We start from the raw sequence: 18,857 nt of genomic DNA on the forward strand, positions 1-18,857 counted from the left end.
AAATTCTTTCTTTTCTTTTTAAATGTTTTTATTAATTTCAGCATCATAAACATTATAAAAAATAGATACAGAGAAATTGGGATTACATTATTGATAAATAGTGTATGCAAGTATGAGCTCAATTGATACATAATTGATGAGCCTCCCAAAATCTCAAAAAGTATAAATATGATATTGGAAAATATAAGGTGAAAATATAAAAATATCATGAAAAAAGAAAAAACATTATACCCCAAAAGAAAAAAAAATCTAAACCAATTAAAAGAAAACTAAACTAAACTAAGGAAAAAAAAAGAAAAAGAATGGGCTGTTATGATACCTCAGATAATACCATTAGTGTCGTTAACTCCGCTCCTCTCCCCGAATATGGAGTAATAAAATAGAATTGGAAAAGGTCAAGTTACATCATATGAAAATATTGAATAAATGGTCTCCAAATCTCTTCAAAATTTAATATAAGGGTCGTAATTGGCGCTTCTAATTTTTTCTAAATTTAAGCAAGACATAGTTTGCGAAAACCATTGAAATGTAGTAGGAGGATTAATCTCTTTCCAATTCAATAGTATAGATCTTCTAGCCATTAGTGTAACAAAAGCAATCATCCGACAAGCTGAGGGGGTCAGATAGTGTTGTTCTATCATTGGTAAACCAAAGATTGCAGTGATAGGACGAGGTTGTAAATCAATATTCAAAACAGTTGAAATAATATCAAAGATATCATTCCAGTATTTCTTCAGCAAAGGGCATGACCAAAACATATGAGTTAATGAAGCTATCTCAGAATGACATCTATCACACATAGGATTTATATGAGAGTAATAATGAGCTAATTTATCCTTGGACATATGAGCCCTGTGTACTACTTTAAACTGTATCAACGCATGTTTAGCGCATATAGAGGAAGAATTAACTAATTGAAAAATGTTTTGCCATTTCTCTATAGGTAAAGTAAGCTTAAGTTCCCTTTTCCAGTCGTTCTTAATTGAATTCGATACATCTGGATTTTTTTTCATAATCATATTATAAATAATTGCTATTAAACCTTTCTGAAAAGGACAAATCTAGAATTCTTTCCATTATATCCGATGAATATGAAATTGGAAAGGTGCTAAGAACAGTATTTAAAAAGTTTCTAATCTTTAAGTATCTAAAGAAATGGGATCTAGGTAAATTGTATTTATTAGATAATTGTTCAAAAGACATAAAACAATTATCCAAAAATAAATCAGAAAAACATATGATACCTTTAGTTTTCCAGATTAGATAGGCTTGATCCAAAAAAGAGGGTTGAAAGAAAAAATTGAATAGAACAGGGCTTGCTAAAATAAATAGATTCAATCCAAAAAATTTTCAAAACTGAAACCATATTCGAAGAGTATATTTAACTATTGGGTTATGCATATGTTTGTCCAATTTAGAAAAATCAAAGGGAATCGGAGTCCCTAAAATAGAACCTAATGAAAACCCATCCTTCTGGAAATTCAAACATACCATATTTACAGGTTCCTCTTTATCCAACCTATTTATTACCTCCTCAGAAAAATGCCTAACAAATTTATTATAAACACATGAGATCTTGCACCTGCTTGGAATCTTGAGCAGCATGCACAAAATGTTGGAGAAACTAAAAGGTCAGTAAGAAGGTAAAGATAGAATATGAAAGTAAGCTAGCCAGTAATTTTAAAGAAGATACCAAAAGTTTTTTCCCCAGATACATAAAGTGTGAAAGAGAGGCGAGAGTAAATATTGGATTACTAGAAGATGATGCTGGAGAAGTAGTAATGGGGGACAACAAAATAGCGGATAAACTGAATAAGTATTTTACATCAATCAGTCTTCACTGTGGAGGCATTAGCAGTCTGGTGGAAGTCCCAAGTGTCAGGGAGCATGAAGTGTATGAAATTACCATAACTAGAGAGAAGGTTCTTGGGTAACTGGAAGGTCTAAAGGTAGATAAGTCACTTGGAACAGTTGGTGTACACCCCAGAGTTCTGAAAGAGGTGGCTGAATAGATCGTGGAGGCATTAGTAATGATCTTTCAAGAATCACTAGATGTTCCAGAAGCCAGGAAAATTGCAAGTGTCACTTCAAGAAGGGAGAGAGGCCGAAGAAAGGAAACCCTAAGCCGGTTAGTCTGACTTCAGTCGGTAGGAAGATGTTGGAATTGATTGCTAAGGATTGAGGTCTCAGGGTACTAGGAGACACATGATAAAATAGGCCGTAGTCAGCATGGTTTCCTCAAGTGAAAATCTTGCCTGACAAATCTTTTGGAATTCTTTGAAGAAGTAACAAGCAGGATAGACAAAGGAGAGTTAGTTGATGTTGTGTACTTGGATTTTCAGAAGGCCTTTGACAAGGTGCTACACCTGATAGGAGGAGGGACAGGTAGTTTTGAAGAAGTAGAGAGGTTACAGAAGGGCTTAGTCAGATTTGGAGAATGGGCAAAGAAACGGCAGATGGAATACAGTGTCGGGAAGTGTATGGTCATGCACTTTGATAGAAGAAGTGAAAGGATTGACTGTTTTCTGAATGGAGAGAAAATACAAAAAACAGAGATGCAAAGGGACTTGGGAGTCCTTGTGCAGAATTCCCTGAAGGTTAATTTGCAGGTTGAGTCTGTGGTGAGGAAGGCAAATGCAATGTTAGCATTCATTTCAAGAGGACTAGAATATAAAAACAAGGATATACCTTTGGGATCTTATAATGCACTGGTGAGGCCTCACTTGGAGTTTTGAGAGCAGTTTTGGGCCCCTTCTCTTAGAAAGAATGTGCTGAAACCGGAGCAGGTTCAAAAGAGGTTCGCAAAAATGATTTCCGGATTGAGTGGCTTGTCATATGGAGAGCGTTTGATGGCTCGCTGTATTCACTGGAATTCAGAAGAATGGGGGGTTGACCTCATTGAAACCTATCGAATGGTGAAAGGCCTCAATAGAGTGGACGTGGAGGTGATGCTTCCTATGGCGGGAGATCTTTGGACGTGGAGGTGATGTTTCCTATGCTGGGAGAGTCTAAGACCTGACGACACGGCTTCAGAATAGAGGGGTGTCCTTGTCCTTTTAGAATGGAGATAAGGAGGGATTCCTTCAGCCAGAGAGTGGCGAATCTGTGAAATTCTTTGCCACAAGCAGCTGTGGAGGCCAAGTCTTTATGTATATTTGAGGCAGTGGTTAATAGATTTTTGTTTGGGTAGGGCATGAAGGGATACAGGGAAGAAAGCAGGAGATTGGGGCTGAGAGGGAAATTGGATCAGCCATAATGAAATGGTGGAGCAGACTCGATTGGCCTAATGGCCTAATTCTGCTCCTATATCTTGTTGTCTTAACTCAGCAAGTCAGGCACCATCTACAGAGAGGAGAAAACAGTCGGATGTTTAGAACTGAGACCCTTCATCAATTTCCTTTTCATGAAACTTGATTAACTGCATGATTGTACTATGGTTTTCTAAACAATCTCAATTTTATGACAATTGTTTCAGTCCCAAGTTTCTCATTCTCAGACTGAACTTGTAGTTCTACAATGTTAGGGTCACTCTTTCCGGTGAATCCTTAACCATGAGATCATTAATTCTGCACGACATCTGTAATTGGCTGCACCCTGTTTAGTTCCTCAAAATGCATAGGAGATTTACAAGGATGTTGCCTGGATTAGGGAGCATGCCTCATGAAAACAGGTTGAGTGAACTCGGCCTTTTCTCCTTGGAGCGACGGAGGATGAGAGGTGACCTGACAGAGGTGTCTGAGATGATGAGAAGCATTGATCGTGTGGATAGTCAGAGGCTTTTTCCCCGGGCTGAAATGGTTGCCACAAGAGGACACAGGTTTAAGGTGCTGGGGAGTAGGTACAGAGGAGATGTCAGGGGTAAGTTTTTTACTCAGAGAGTGGTGAGTGCGTGGAATGGGCTGTTGGCAACGGTGATGGAGGTGATACAATAGGGTCTTTTAAGAGACTTTTGGATAGGTACCATGTAGCTTAGAAAAATAGAGGGCTATGGGTAAGCCTAGTTATTTCCAAGGTAGGGACATGTTCGGCACAACTTTGTGGGCCTAAGGGCCTGTATTGTACTGTAGGTTTTCTATGTTCTTCTATGTTTCTATGTATCATTCCAAGGCTACCTTTGTAATTTGATTTTAGACAATAAGACATAGGAGCAGAATTGGACTATTCGACCCATTAAGTCTGATCCACCATTCCATCATGGCTGATTTATTATCCCTTTCAGCCCCATTGGTTGGCAAGAAATAAGCATTAAGACAATTCTAGAACTGTTTTTCTCACTGTGGTTTCAAGCATTCAGGCTTGCAGATGCCAGAAATGGTCAGGAGTGAAAATGGGACTATTTCACTACTTCAAGAATTTGAAGGTATCTAATGACAATCATCTTGAATGTTACAATGAAAGTGAAGATTTGAAGGATGCAATCATCGATAGCATTATATTCAGGCAGTCCATTATCTACACTAAGTGGTGATTTTGTTCGTTGCATGTACGGAATGAATTCCTACATTGATAACTATTAGGAACTAATACATGTTTTTATAGTACTGTAATACTCTTGGTAGTGTTCTGATTTGTTCTGTATTTCATTTAAATGCGTAATTTGTTCATCACTTTGTGTTTTTTTATTCCTTTTTAATTATGTCCATGAAAGTTTGACTAATTGGGGCAGCCACTTAATTGGGTCAAGATGTACCGGTCCCATGTGTCCCAATTAACCAGAATCCACTATACCACATTATTATGTTTGTGTGCCTTTCTGATACACTTTATCATTACCTTTGCTGTTGTCCTGCACTATTTCCATCCCCTTTCTCTTTGTTTTCTTCAACATACCTAAACCTGGATGCCTTTTTAGTGTTTCTTCCCCCTCTGGTTCCCACTCCCCCCCCCCCCCCCCGCCAAGTAGTGTTACAACAGCTCATCTGTTAAGTACATCTTTCAACACCATGATTCCTGTCATCCATCAGTACTTTGTGCCTTCATAAGTAATGTTGACTATTGGAGAATTTTAATAGAAGTAGTGGAAAATGAGGAAGAAATGGATAGTTGATGGCCGGTACAGACATACCCAGACAGAATATAGGGTGTTGCTCCTCCAACCACCACTCTCCTCCATCTGGCAACAATGGTCCTCACCCTCAACAATTTCTCCTTCGGCTCCTTCCACTTTCTTCAAATCAAAGGTGTAGCCATGGGAATTCGCATAGGTCTCAGCTATGTCTGTCTTCTTATCGGCTACATAGAAGGGTCCATGTTCAAAGCCTGCACTGGCATCACTCCCCAACTCTTCCTACACTATGTCGATGACTGCATTGGTGCTGCTTCCTGCACCCATGTTGAGCTCATCAACTTTGCCTCCAGCTTCCACCCTCAAATTCTCTTGGTCCGTTTCTGACACCTCTCTCCCCTTTCTCGATCTCTCTGTCTCCATTTCTGAAGACAGACCGTCTACTGATATCTTTTACAAACCCACTGACTCTCCCAACTATCTAGACTATACCTCTTCCCACCCTGTCACTTGTAAACATGCCATTCCCTTACCTCAATTCCTCCATCTCTGCTGCATCTGCTGTCAAATGAGGCTTTTCATTTCAGAACAACTGAAATGTCCTCCTCCTTCAAAGAAAGGAGCATCCTTTCCTCCACCAGCTTTGCTCCCTCACCCGCACCTCTTCCATTTCGCGCACATCTGCCTTCACCCCATCCTCCCATCACCACACCAGGGATAGGGTTCCTCCTGTCCTCACTTACCACCCCATTAGCCTCCATGTCCAAACACATAATTCTTTGGAACTTCCACCCTCTCTAACAGGATCCCACCACCAAGCACATCTTTCTCTTCCCCCGCTTTCTGCTTTCTGCAGGGATTGCTCCCTACATGACTCCCTTGTCCATTTATCCCTCCCCACTGTTCTCCCTCCTGGTACTTATCATTGCAAGCAGAACAAGTGCTATACCTGTCCTACACCTCCTCCCTCTCTACCAGTCAGGACCCCAAACAGTCCTTCCAGGTGAGGTAACACTTCATTTAAGGGTCTGTTCAGGTCATCTACTGCATCCAATGCTCACAGTGTGACCTCCTGTGTGGAGGTGAGATCTGACATAGATTGGGGCGCCACTTCGTCAAGCACTTCTGCTACGTCCACCACAAAAAGAGGGATTTCCCGGTGGCCACCCATTTCAATTCTACTTCCTATTTGCATTCTTGTACTATTTCCTCCCCTCCCCCACCTTCTTAGTCTGACTCCTTCCCCCTTACTTTCCAGTCCTGTTGAAGGATCTCGGCCTGAAATATTAACTGTACTCTTTTCCATGGATGCTGTATGGCCTGCAGAGTTCCTCCAGCATTTTGTGTGTGTTGCTTTGGATTTCCAGCATCTGACAATTTTACCGTTACTCTATAACCATGTCCTTTATATTTATATTTTGTACCATAGGTGGGGACTGTGCAACTTTACTGAAGAATATTGGTGCTCTGCCTGTTGAAATGGCCAGGATGTATTTTGCAGAAACTGTACTAGCTTTAGAATATCTGCACAATTATGGTGTTGTTCATCGAGACCTCAAGCCAGACAAGTATGAATCCTTGAATTTGAATTTATTGTTTTCTTCTAGACTTGCAACCTATGTCTGAAGTGCTTGTTTTTCTTGCATGTTAGATGTCTTCTTGATTTGTTGATTTAGTTGTGAATAACAACTTGTAAACCAGTTGACATCAATATAACATGCAAATCCTCTCTATCACTGACATTAAACAAATGGTTGAGGGTCAAGCAGCATCCCTGAGGAAAGGGTTTTTTGACATTTTAATTTGTATATATGCTAGTTCTTATAATACAATAGATTGTATTATCTTAGTTACAAGCTAATAAACAGAATTTACCATATTGTGAGTTCTATTTATGAGTATTATTGTAAACCAAAAAATAAGTGGTGATCTTGTGTGATAGCCATGGTCAGTGCAAACAGTCTCACCTCTTACTGGAGTTCCCATTCCAGATTTGACAGTTCAGAAAAGTACTAAGTATTACAACATTAGAGGATGTTGTCTTTTTAATGAGACATTAAGCAGGCATTGGCATTCTATTATTTAAGTTTGAACTGGGGAATTCTCCTGGTGTATTGGCCAATATTTTCTTCTTGTTGCTAGCTTCTCAATCTGTCAGCTGCTGGGAAAATTGATTTCATTTTGTAAAACAGAAATGAAATGAAGTATTCATTAGTATCTGATTATTTTTCTTATAATACCGAAAAGCAAAAATAATTTACTTTTATTCGAAGCAAAAGATATTTATCTAATTTTTTATTTATATTCAGTTGCAAATTAATACAGAGAATCCATAAATGACAGTATTAACATACCACAAATCTTTTAGTCTTTTCTTTTTCATAGCTCTTTATTTCTCTACTCTCCTCTATCCTTTTTTTGACTTTCTTTCACTCTGACTGCTACTGACATCATTTTTTGCTGTATTTACCAGGCCTCTTGATTATTTGTTAATTCTCCCCACTTGGTTTTGAATGAATCTGATGGATTTCCTTCTCTCTTCCTCCTCCATCCATTGCCCAAAGTGCTAGACTTGCCATCACCTCATTTCGCTGTCTTGGCCTGTAAAGTTAGGTCCAAAATGACATAACAATTTATAACAAAGACAATCTTTTCAGAAATTTGGGAAGCTCAGGAAAAAATGTATTTCGTCATAATCTTTATAATAACACAGTGGTTGACTAGCCTTGTTGACTACAGCCTCAGGATAGCAAGCTTCAATGCATAGCTGCTAAATCCTTTCCAGAGTCTTCAGTACCAATTACTGAACAGCCATACATAATGTTTGAAGGTACTTAGACCAAATACCCGAGTTTCTCCTTTTGTACTTTCAATATTTTATCTGCCATTCTTTAACTCAGCAACAATCTGATCATTTTGAATATGTGTGAAATTTGTTAATTTCAATCCATGCTAAGTTTTATGCGTATTTTCTCTGGCACAGAGCTGTATATAAATGAAGTTATTCTTTCATTTCTAATTTGTTTAAAAGTGAGCTCGATGATTGTATGTTACACTCACCTTTGTCTATATTTGGCTATTAATTGGCCCAGTATTTAACAAGACGCTCAAAAAGTCAGTGCTTAAACTAAGGTTATCCAAGTTACTTTTAGGATAGCATATGTCAAGGAGCTGTATTCAAAAAATTGTTTATAATATAATCATAAAATGGCCACCTGTAAAGCATACCACTAATAACCAAATAATTATTTCAATTACAGTAGTCTGTTGCTCATAAAGTACCTGAAGTGTTTTGAGCAAACATCTCAAAGTCAGATTAAGTTAGTACCTTGAATTCACTTCCATCTGAGTATTATTGATGTATACACTTCCAAAACTTAATACTGTGGAAAATTCAAATTACAAGCAATTTATTTATAGAACTTTCTAGAGAGTTTGATTTTTGAAAATGTTTTGGCAGCCATATAATTCATCACAAAGCCTGAGCTGTTTAAATAGTCTCTGTTATTGACTTGAGTGCTTTCATCTTACAGCCTTCTCATCACTTCAATGGGTCACATTAAGCTGACAGACTTTGGACTTTCGAAGATTGGTCTGATGAGTCTCACAACCAATTTATATGAAGGACACATTGAAAAAGATGCAAGAGAATTTCTTGATAAGCAGGTGAAAAATCAATATAATCTTGTGAATTTTTAAAAAATGCTGTCATTGCTGACTTTTTTGTGAATGGATTGCTGACAAATACAGTTGGTATTAATCTTATTGCGACTCATAAATAAATTTAAGTATTCATAATCTAAGTAACTCATTGCTTTCTGATTTAATATTAGTTGGTAGTAAAGACTATTTTTGAAGACTAAATCATTTGTGACTCTAGAAGTCGCTAATTGCTTTCAAAATGGTACTGGTGAGTTACCTCTTTTAATTACTGCTGTCATCTGAAGGGTTTTACCAGAAGAACTGCAGTAATTCAGAGTGGTAACTCTAGCATTTAGATCCAGTAACAAAGAATGAGTGCCATTCTAGGAACACATCAAATGAGATTGTGGCTTGAAGGAGAATCTATTGATGGGTCATATTCTGCATGGAGGTCAGTCACCAGTGGAGTGCCTCAGGGATCTGTTCTGGGACCTTTACTCTTCGTGATTTTTATAAATGACCTGGATGAGGAAGTGGGGGGATAGGTTAGTAAGTTTGCTGATAACACAAAAGGTTGGGGGTGTTGTGGATAGTGTGGAGGGCTGTCAGAGGTTACAGAGGGACATTGATAGGATGCAAAACTGGGCTGAGAAATGGCAGACGGAGTGAAGTGTGATGTTGTTCATTTTGGTAGGTCAGATATGATGGCAGAATATAGTATTAATGGTAAGACTCTTGGCAGTGCGGAGGATCAGAGGAATCTTGGGGTCCAAGTCCATAGGACACTCAAAGCAGCTGTGCAGGTTGACTCTGTTGTTAAGAAGGCGTACGGTGTATTGGCCTTCACCAATCGTGGAATTGAATTTAGGAGCTGAGAGGTAATGCTGCAGCTATGTAGGACCCTGGTCAGACCACACTTGGAGTACTGTGCTCAGTTCTGGTCGCCTCACTACAGGAAGATGTGGAAGCCATAGAAAGGGTGCAGAGGAGATTTACAAGGATGTTGCCTGGATTGGGGAGTGTGCCTTATGAGAATAGGTTGAGTGAACTCGGCCTTTTCCCCTTGAAGCGACGGAGGATGAGAGATGACCTGATAGAGGTGTATAAAATGATGAGAGACATTGATTGTGTGGATAGTCAGAGGCTTTTTCCCAGGGCTGTAATGGTTGCCACAAGAGGACACAGGTTTAAGGTGCTGGGGAGTAGGTACAGAGGAGATGTCAGGGGTAAGTTTTTTACTCAAGAGAGTGGTAATTGCGTGGAATGGGCTGCCGGCAACGGTGGTGGAGGCGGATACAATAAGGTCTTTTAAGAGACTTTTGGATAGGTACATGGAGCTTAGTAAAATAGAGGGCTATAGGTAAGCTTAGTAATTTCTAAGGTAGGGACATGTTCGGCACAACTCTGTGGGCCGAAGGGCCTGTATTGTGCTGTAGGTTTTCTATGTTTCTATTGATATTCTTGATCCCAGGTGCTTACTGGCCTTATTTTTCTGATAGTTGAGATAATGGGCCAGAGAAGTGCTCTTGAAATTGGATTGAAGCAATTCTGCAATGCATTTTGCAGATGGTACACATGGGAGCAATGGTGCGCTGCTGACAGGTAGAATGAATGTGGATAAAAAGCATTTCATATTTCTTTCACACAATATCTTTCAAACTAAGTCCACAATTTGCTTGTATGCGGTAAAATAGAAATCACTACTGGTCATTTGTAAATTTGAACAATCTGTAGAATAAAACAGCTATCGCATACATATAAAAATATCATAGACCATATAATCTTAATATGTGACGTGTTTCTTGTTTTACCATTCAAGACAGTAGCATTATGGATAAGAAAATAGAGCATTTGAGAACTATTTTTCCTTCCTTTGTGTGTGCGTGTGTGTCTAAGTCAAAGACTGAATGACCTTTCAATGTGTTAAGTGCAATAATTATGAGAGATTCAACTCAGTTTGTAGTAATGACACAAAGCTGTTCAATAATTTGGCATAAGTTCCCTGTTGTATTTAGGAAGTCCGCAAGTGTGCATAATTTTCAAGCATCCTCGGGGATTCATAATAATTACCTGATGATTTGCCTTAGTAAAACTACTCTTCTGCTGTGTCAGTATTTTTTTAAGTTGCATTCATCAATTATTAACTATGGCTGTATTCTACCCTGGTCTTACGTTAGCTGAAAAATTAATCTTACTTCAAGGAATGTTTTTCCCTTCCACCACCACTCTCCTCTGTCTAGCGGAATTTGTCCACACTCTTAATAATTTCTCTTTTGGTTCCTCCCACTATCTTCAAACAAAAAGTATAGCCATGGGCACTCACATGGGTCCCAGCTATGCCTGCATTTTTGTCAGCTACATGGAACAGTCTATGTTCCAAGCTTACACTGGTGTCTGACCCTCACTTTTCCTATGCTGCATTGACAACCGCGTTGGTGCTGCTCCTTACATCCATGCTGAGCTCATCGACTTCATCAACTTTGCCTCCAACTTCCACCCTGCCCTCAAATTTACCTGGACAATTTCTGACGCCTCCCTCCCTTTTCTTGATCTCTCTGTCTCTGGAGTCAGTTTATGTGCTGATGTCTGTTATAAACCCATGGACTCTCACAGCTACCTGGACTATACCTCTTCCCACCTGGTTACTTGTAAAAATGCTGTCCCCTTCTCTCAATTCCTCCATCTCCACTACATTTGCTCTCAGTATGAGGCTTTTCAATCCAGAGCAAAGGACGTGTCTTCCTTTTTCAAAGAAAGGGGCATCTCTTCACCATCAACGCTGCCCTCAACCACGTCTCTTCCATTTCACGCCTGTCTGCTCTTACCCCATCCTCCCGCTACCCTACCAGGGATAGGGTTCCTCTTGTCATCACTTACCGCCCTACCAGCCTTCGTGTCTAGCACATAATTTTCTGGAACTTCCGCCATCTCCAACAGGATCCCACCACCAAGCACATCTTTCCCTCCTCCACTCTTTCTGCTTTCTACAGGGCTTGCTCTCTCTGCAATGCCCTTATCCATCTGTCCCTCCCCACTGATCTCCCTCCTGGCACATATCCTTACAAGCAGAAGAAGTGCTATACCTCCTCTCTCACTATCATTCAAGGCCGTAAACAGTCCTTCACCTATGAGTCTGTTGGGTTCATATAACTGTGTCCAATGCTCCCAGTGTGGTCTCCTGAAAATCGATGAGACCCGACACAGATTGGGATACAGCTTCACCGAGCACTTGTACTCTGTCCACCAGAAGAAGCCGAATCTCCCAGTGGCCACCCATTTTAATTCCACTTCGTATTTCCATTCCGATATGTTAATCTATTGCCTCCTCTACTGTCGTGATGAGGCCACACTCGGGTTGGAGGAAGAACACCTTATATTCGGTCTGGATAGCTTCCAACCTGATGTCATGAACATTGATTTCTCAAACTTCTGATAACCCCCCCCCCCACCCCACCAGTACCCGTCCCCTTTTCCCTCTCTCACCTTATCTCCTTGCCTGCCCATCGCCTCCCTCTGGTGCTCCCCCCCCTATCTTTCTTCCATGCCTGCTGTCCTCTCCTATCAGACTCCCCCTTCTACAGCCCTGTAGCTCTTTCACCAATCAACTTCCTAACTGTTTACTTCCCCTTCCCCTTCCCCTCCCGGTTTCACCCTATCACCTTGTGTTTCTCTCTCCCCTCCCCGCACCTTTTAAATCTGCTCCTCATTTTTCTTTCTCCAGTCCTACCTATGAGTCTTGGCCCTAAACATCGATTGTACTTTTTTCCATAGATGCTGCCTGGCCTGCTGAGTTCCTCCACCATTTTGTGTGGGTTGCTTGGATTTCCAGCATCTGCAAATTTTCTTGTTTGTCAATGGTAGAAAGGCCTTATTTTGGCAAACCTCTGCAAGCTTTCCCCTGTAAATTTCTCTGGATGTTTTGAAAACTGGCAAAGATGATTTTCAAAATTGTCACAGTTTTCAAATATTTCTGAACATCTTGGATGAACGGAGCTTTTTAAAACAATTACAAAAAAACATTAAAAACCATTAGCAAGATGGTAAAATGCATCTTAAAACTCAATTAAATAAACAAACAACATAATTTAAAATAAAGGTATTTTCCATGTCTTTTCCTCTTTTTTTCTCCATGTTATTCAGTTCTTATTGAAATCATTGGTCAAGCGGATCCTGCATCAGGTATAACCTGGCACAGGATCAGAATGCAGTATTTTAATATAAATGCTGGAGAATCTCAACAAGGTGCTGGTCTGCCGCTGCACTCCATGTGGGTTCCAATAATGGAGCACAGTCGCAGATGGGCCGGCGGGGTGGCAGTATTCTTATTGTGTAGGCATTAAACCGGATTTGCTACTGACTTCAGAGTCTGTATATTTCAGTAGCATAACTTGGAAAATTTTTTTTTTACTTCTAATCTATTGTTGCACTTGAGACAGTGTACTTAATAAAGCAAATCTGTTAAATTCAAGAATGATGGGACTTGATACCATTTCCAATACTTGCCTATTTAAAAGTACTGCAACGATTGGTAGAGCCAACAGATGACATTGAGTATTCAGAACGATAACTGTAAATAAATTTATCCATCAGTCTGTGGTACGGCTTGGTTACAGACAAGAATTTGAGGAGATAAAATTTCCAATTCATACCATATAGCTTTAAAAAATAGAATAAGATGGATTGTGAGGTCCAGCACAGAATTTGCTTGTACATAAAACAGTACAGCGTGATACAGGCCCCTTGGTTCATGGTATTGTGCCAACTTACTCCATGATCAGTCAAACCCTTCCCTCCTACAGGAACCCTCCAGTTTTCTTTCATCCATCTCCCTACAAGTCTTTCAAATGTCCCTGTTGTGTAAGATTCCACCACCAACCCTGCTAGTGCATTCCAGGAACCCACCATAATCAGCATCAGATTTGTTATCACCTGCATGTGACGTGAAATTTGTTGACTACGCAGCAGCAGTTCAATGCAATACATAATATAGAAGACGAAAAAAATAAAAATAATAAGTAAGTAAATCAATTACAGTATATGTATATTGAATAGAATAAAAATTGTGCAAAAAAGAGAAATACTGTGTATTTAAAAAAGTGAGATAGTGTCCAAGGGTTCAGTGTCTATTTAGGTAGGAATCGGATGGCAGAGGGGAAGAAGCTGTCTTCACTGCCTGATGGTAACAGTGAAAAAAGGGCATGCCTGAGTGCTGAAGGTCCTTAATAATGGACGCTGCCTTTCTGAGACACCGCTCCCTGACGATGTCCTGGGTACTTTGTAGGCTAGTACCCAAGATGGAGCTGACTAGATTTACAACCTTCTAAAGTTTCTTTTGGTCCTGTGCAGTAGCCCCCCAATACCAGACAGCGATGCAGCCTGTCAGAATGCTCTCCAATGTACATCTATAGAAGTTTTTGAGTGTATTTGTTGACATGCCAAATCTCTTCAAACTCCTAATAAAGTATAGCCACTGTCTTGCCTTCTCTATAACTACATCAATATGTTGGGACCAGGTTAGATCCTCAGAGATCTTGACACCCAGGAGCTTGAAACTGCTCACTCTTGGTATGTGTTCCTCCGTCTTACCCTTCCTACTGACATTGAGCGCCAGGCTGTTGCTACAGCACCACTCCACTAGTTGGCATATCTCACTCCTGTACACCCTCTCATCACCGCCTGAAATTTTACCAACAATGGTTGTATCGTTAACAAATTTATAGATGGTATTTGAGCTATGCCTAACCACACAGTCATGTGTATATAGAGAGTAGAGCTGTGGGCTAAGCACACACCCCTGAGGTGCACCAGTGTTGATCATCAGGAGGATATGTTATCACCAATCCGCACAGATTGTGGTCTTCCAGTTAGGAAGTCGAGGATCCAGTTGCAGAGGGTAGTACAGAGGCCCTGGTTCTGCAACTTCTCAATCAGGATTGTGGGAATGATGGTATTAAATGCTGAGCTATAGTCGATGAACAGCATCCTGATATGGTTGTTTGTGTTGTCCAGGTGGTCTAAAGCCATGTGAAGAGCCATTGAGATTGCGTCTGCCATTGACCTATTGTGGCGATAGGCAAATTGCAATGGGTCGAGGTCCTTGCTGAGGCAGGAGTTTAGACTAGTCATGATCAACCTCTCAAAGCATTTCATCAGTGTTGATGTGAATGCTACTGGGTGATAGTCATTAAGGCAGCGCACAGTATTCTTTTTAGGCACTGGTATAATTGTTGCCTTTTTGAAGCAAGTGGGAACTTCCGCCCGTAGCAGTGAGAGATTGAAAATATCCCTGAATACTCCTGCTAGTTGGTTGGCACAGGTTTTAGGTACTCCATTGGGACCTTCTGCCTTGCGAGGGTTCACTCTCTTTAAAGACAGCCTAACATCAGCCTCTGAGATGCAGATCACAGGGCCATCAGGTGCAGCAGCGACCATCACAGCTGTAGTTGTGTTCTCCCTTTCAAAGTGGGTATAGAAGGCGTTGAGTTCATCTGGTAGTGAAGCATCGCTGCCATTCATGCTATTGGGTTTCGCTTTGTAGGAAGTAATGTTTTGCAAACCCTGCCAGAGTTGCCATGCATCTGTCGTCGCCTCCGACCTCATTTGAAATTGTCCCTTCGCTCTTGAAATAGGCCTCCGCAAATCATACCTGGTTTTCTGGGACAGGCCTGGATCGCCAGACTTGAATGCCACAGATCTAGCCTTCAGCAGATGACATATCTCTTGGTTCATCCACGGCTTTCGGTTTGGGAATGTACAGTAAGTCTTTGTAGGAACACACTCCACACAGGTTTTAATGAAGTCGGTAACAACTGCAGCATACTTATCCAGGTTCGAAGATGAATCCCTGAATACAGTCCAGTCCACTGATTCAAAGCAGTCCTGTAGGCACTCCTGTGCTTCCCTTGTCCATATCTTCTTGGTCCTTACTACTGGTGCTGCAGTCTTCGGTCTCTGCCTATACTCGGGGAGTAGAAGTACATCCTGGTGATCAGACTTCTTGAAGTGAGGTGTGAAATAGCACGGTAGGCATTCTTGATGGTGTTGTTTCCTCTAGTATTGCAAGTGATCTGTTGATGGTAATTGCTTAGTGATTTTTTCAGACTGGCCTGGTTAAAATCTCCCAAAACAATGGTGAAGGCATTAGGATGCGATGTTTCATGCATCTTGATTCCGTTGCTCAGATCATCTAAAGCCCGATTGATATTAGCCTGAGGTGGAATGTAAACTACTACCAGAATGACCCCAGAGAACTCCCATGGTAGGTAAAAAGGATGGCACTTAACTGCTAGATGTTCTAGGTCTGGTGAGCAGAATTGGGACAACACTGATATATTTGTGCACCAAGAAGAGTTGATCATGAGGTATACTCCAGCACCTCTGCTTTTGAGAGATTCTATAAATCTGTCCTGACAGTGTATAGTAAACCCGTCGATCTGAATGGCTGCATCCGGTACAGAAGGGGCAACCAGGATTCCATGAAACAAAGGACACACGCGGTCCTGATGTGCCTCTGATTCAGCACCCTAGCTCTGAGATCATCGATTTTACTCACCAGAGATGGCACATTTGCCAGCAAAATAGTTGATATAGGGAGTTTAAAACCCCATTTCCTTAAACGCACTTGTAACCCCACTCTGCAGCCACGCTTCCTCTGTGGTGTCTTACGTGGGCACTTCCGACAACGATCAGTGTTGTTTCCATCAGCTTTAAGCAGCGGTAGTTTGTTTAAACACATTAAGACATCTTTGTTGACTGTACTGACCTTGGAAGCAGTTGTGCTTTTTAGCTGTATCAGGCTGAAACAAGAATATTTAATTGTATCCATTGTGAGTACTGCTGTTGCTCGAGTCACCCCTAGGTGCCCCGGAAGTTAGTGGATATATTTAAAAAAATTCTGTATATATTTTAAAAAAATTACCTCAACATCTCCGCTGAACTTTCTTCCACTCACTTTAGTATTAATTCTCCAGTATTAGCCATTGCTACCCTAGGGAACAAGGTGCTGGTTGCCTATTATACATATGCCTCTCATCATCTTGTACACCTCTGTCAAGTCACGTCTTGTCTTTCATCACTCCAGAGAGTAAAACCCTAGCTTGTTCAACTTTTCCTCATGAGACATGTTCTCTAATCCAAGCAATGTCTCCTTATCCTCTCTCTAACACTTCTACATTCTTCCTGTAATGAGGAGACCAAATGTGTATTTGCAAGTGTGGCAATACTGCAAGTGTGGTTTAACTAAAATTTATAGAGCTGCAACGTTACCTCATGGCTTTTGAATTCAATACCCCAATTAATGAAAGCAAACACACAATACTCCTTTTTAACCACCCTATCAACTTGCGCAGCAACTTTGAGGGATCTATGGACTTGGAGCTCAAGATCCCCTTGTTCTTGCATACTGCCATTAACTTTGCATCCTACCTTCAAGTTCCATTTTCTACCGTGTATCATTTCACACTTTTCCGGATTGAATTCCATCTTCCACTTCTCTGCCCAGTTCTGCATCTTGTCTATATTCTGTTATAACCTCTGACAACCTTCTACAACGCCACCAACTTTCATGTCATCTGCACACTTGCTAACCCACCCCTCCTCTTCCTCATTCAAGTCGTTTATGAAGCTCACAAAGAGCAGTGGTCTTGGGGTCCGTGCAGAACACCACTTGTCACTGGCCTCCAGGCTCCATCTTCTACCTGCTGTGAGCAAGCTAATTCTGAATCCATGTAGCCAAATTACCATAGATCCCATGCCTCTTGACTTTCTGATTGAGTCTACTATGGAGAACTTGTCAAATGTCATATGAAATCCATATAAATTGGATTCATGATGCATGATCTGTCTCTCACAAAGCCGTGGTGATTTTCTAAACTATGCTTCTCTAAATACTCATAAATTCTATATCTAAGAATTCTCCGCAATACTTTGCTTATCACTAAAATAAGATTTACTGGTCTATAATTTCTGGAATTATCCCTATACCTTTCTTGAATAACAATAACATTTGCTATCCCACTGTGGTCAGGAAGTATGCAAAGATCATTGTCAGTGCCCCAGCAATCTCTTCCCTTGCTTCCCTTAGTAACTTGGGGTATCTCCTGTCTGGCCCAGAGGTCTATCTATACTAATGTTTTTCAGAAGCTGCGACACTATCTCAGCATGATCCAGCACATTAACCTGATCTATATAGATCTCACGTTTGTTCCTTTTCCCGGGGAGCTCTGAAGTAAAGTATTCATGAAGGAACTTTGTAAAGAAAAAAAGATTTCAGAAGTAGTTTGATATTAAAGGTGAGCATGAAGTTTCCCATTAACTTGATGTTGGGAAATGAATGATTAATGGACATTTTCAGCTTGGTACTTCACTGTTGCATTTTGTGTTGGTCAGTCAAGTTTTCAAATGATCATAGATCCTTAATCCTGACTGCCAGGTGACTTTTATCAAATACTCTTTGATTAAATTCTTTTAGTATAATTATCGAATCTTCTAAAACTTTGCTTTATCACATGAAAGACTCATCCAAGTGAAAACTCCATTTGCTTCACCACTTGACGCTTACAAAACTGGTTTTAAAATATCATTGAGAAATGTATTTCCTGACAAAGTCTTTTTCTGTTGATACAGGTTTGTGGAACTCCGGAGTACATTGCTCCTGAAGTGATACTACGACAGGGCTATGGGAAACCGGTGGATTGGTGGGCCATGGGAATAATCCTATATGAATTTCTGGTAGGATGCGTTCCATTTTTTGGAGATACTCCAGAAGAACTATTTGGACAAGTAATTAGTGGTAAGTTGTATTTGGTTTATTTTCACTATATTAATGGTTCTTGGGGACTCTCCATCAGAAAATGAAAAAATGAGTGGATTTCAAGTTGCAAAGCATGTGTGGTGTCCAGAGGACAAAGTGAATGTTTGTCAATTGGTAGAGACCAAGACCCGTCCATGTTATACGATGTTTCCACCAGATGAGTAAGGACATTTAGTGCAAAAATATGCTGAAACTGCGGTGCAGAAGCTGTATTGTTGCCTGAATTCTGAAACACAAGAGAATGCTTAGCAGATTAGACAGCTTCTTTGGAGAGCAAAAACTAAGTTATTATTACAGGTAGATAAACTTAAATCAGATCTGGTCAGTTCTGACACAAAACATGAAGGGCTGGTTAGCTGAGATAATTCAATTCCGAATTCTGTCCTTAAGGCTACAAGA

The 18,857-nt window shown here is 40.5% G+C and overlaps 1 protein-coding gene across 11 annotated transcripts in view; it reads left to right on the forward strand.

Moving 5' to 3' along the window:
- Window positions 1-18,857, forward strand: part of mast2 (microtubule associated serine/threonine kinase 2) — a 456,242-nt gene that overhangs the window by 399,571 nt on the left and 37,814 nt on the right. For all 11 annotated transcript variants that reach the window (XM_072273698.1, XM_072273699.1, XM_072273700.1 and 8 more), the window contains 3 exons: window positions 6,435-6,573; window positions 8,539-8,671; window positions 18,272-18,437. In XM_072273698.1, the coding sequence (XP_072129799.1) occupies window positions 6,435-6,573; window positions 8,539-8,671; window positions 18,272-18,437 (438 nt within the window). The remainder of the gene's footprint in view (window positions 1-6,434; window positions 6,574-8,538; window positions 8,672-18,271; window positions 18,438-18,857) is intronic.

This window comes from Mobula birostris, chromosome 12 (assembly GCF_030028105.1).
Source record: "Mobula birostris isolate sMobBir1 chromosome 12, sMobBir1.hap1, whole genome shotgun sequence".
Classification (NCBI taxonomy): domain Eukaryota; kingdom Metazoa; phylum Chordata; class Chondrichthyes; order Myliobatiformes; family Myliobatidae; genus Mobula; species Mobula birostris.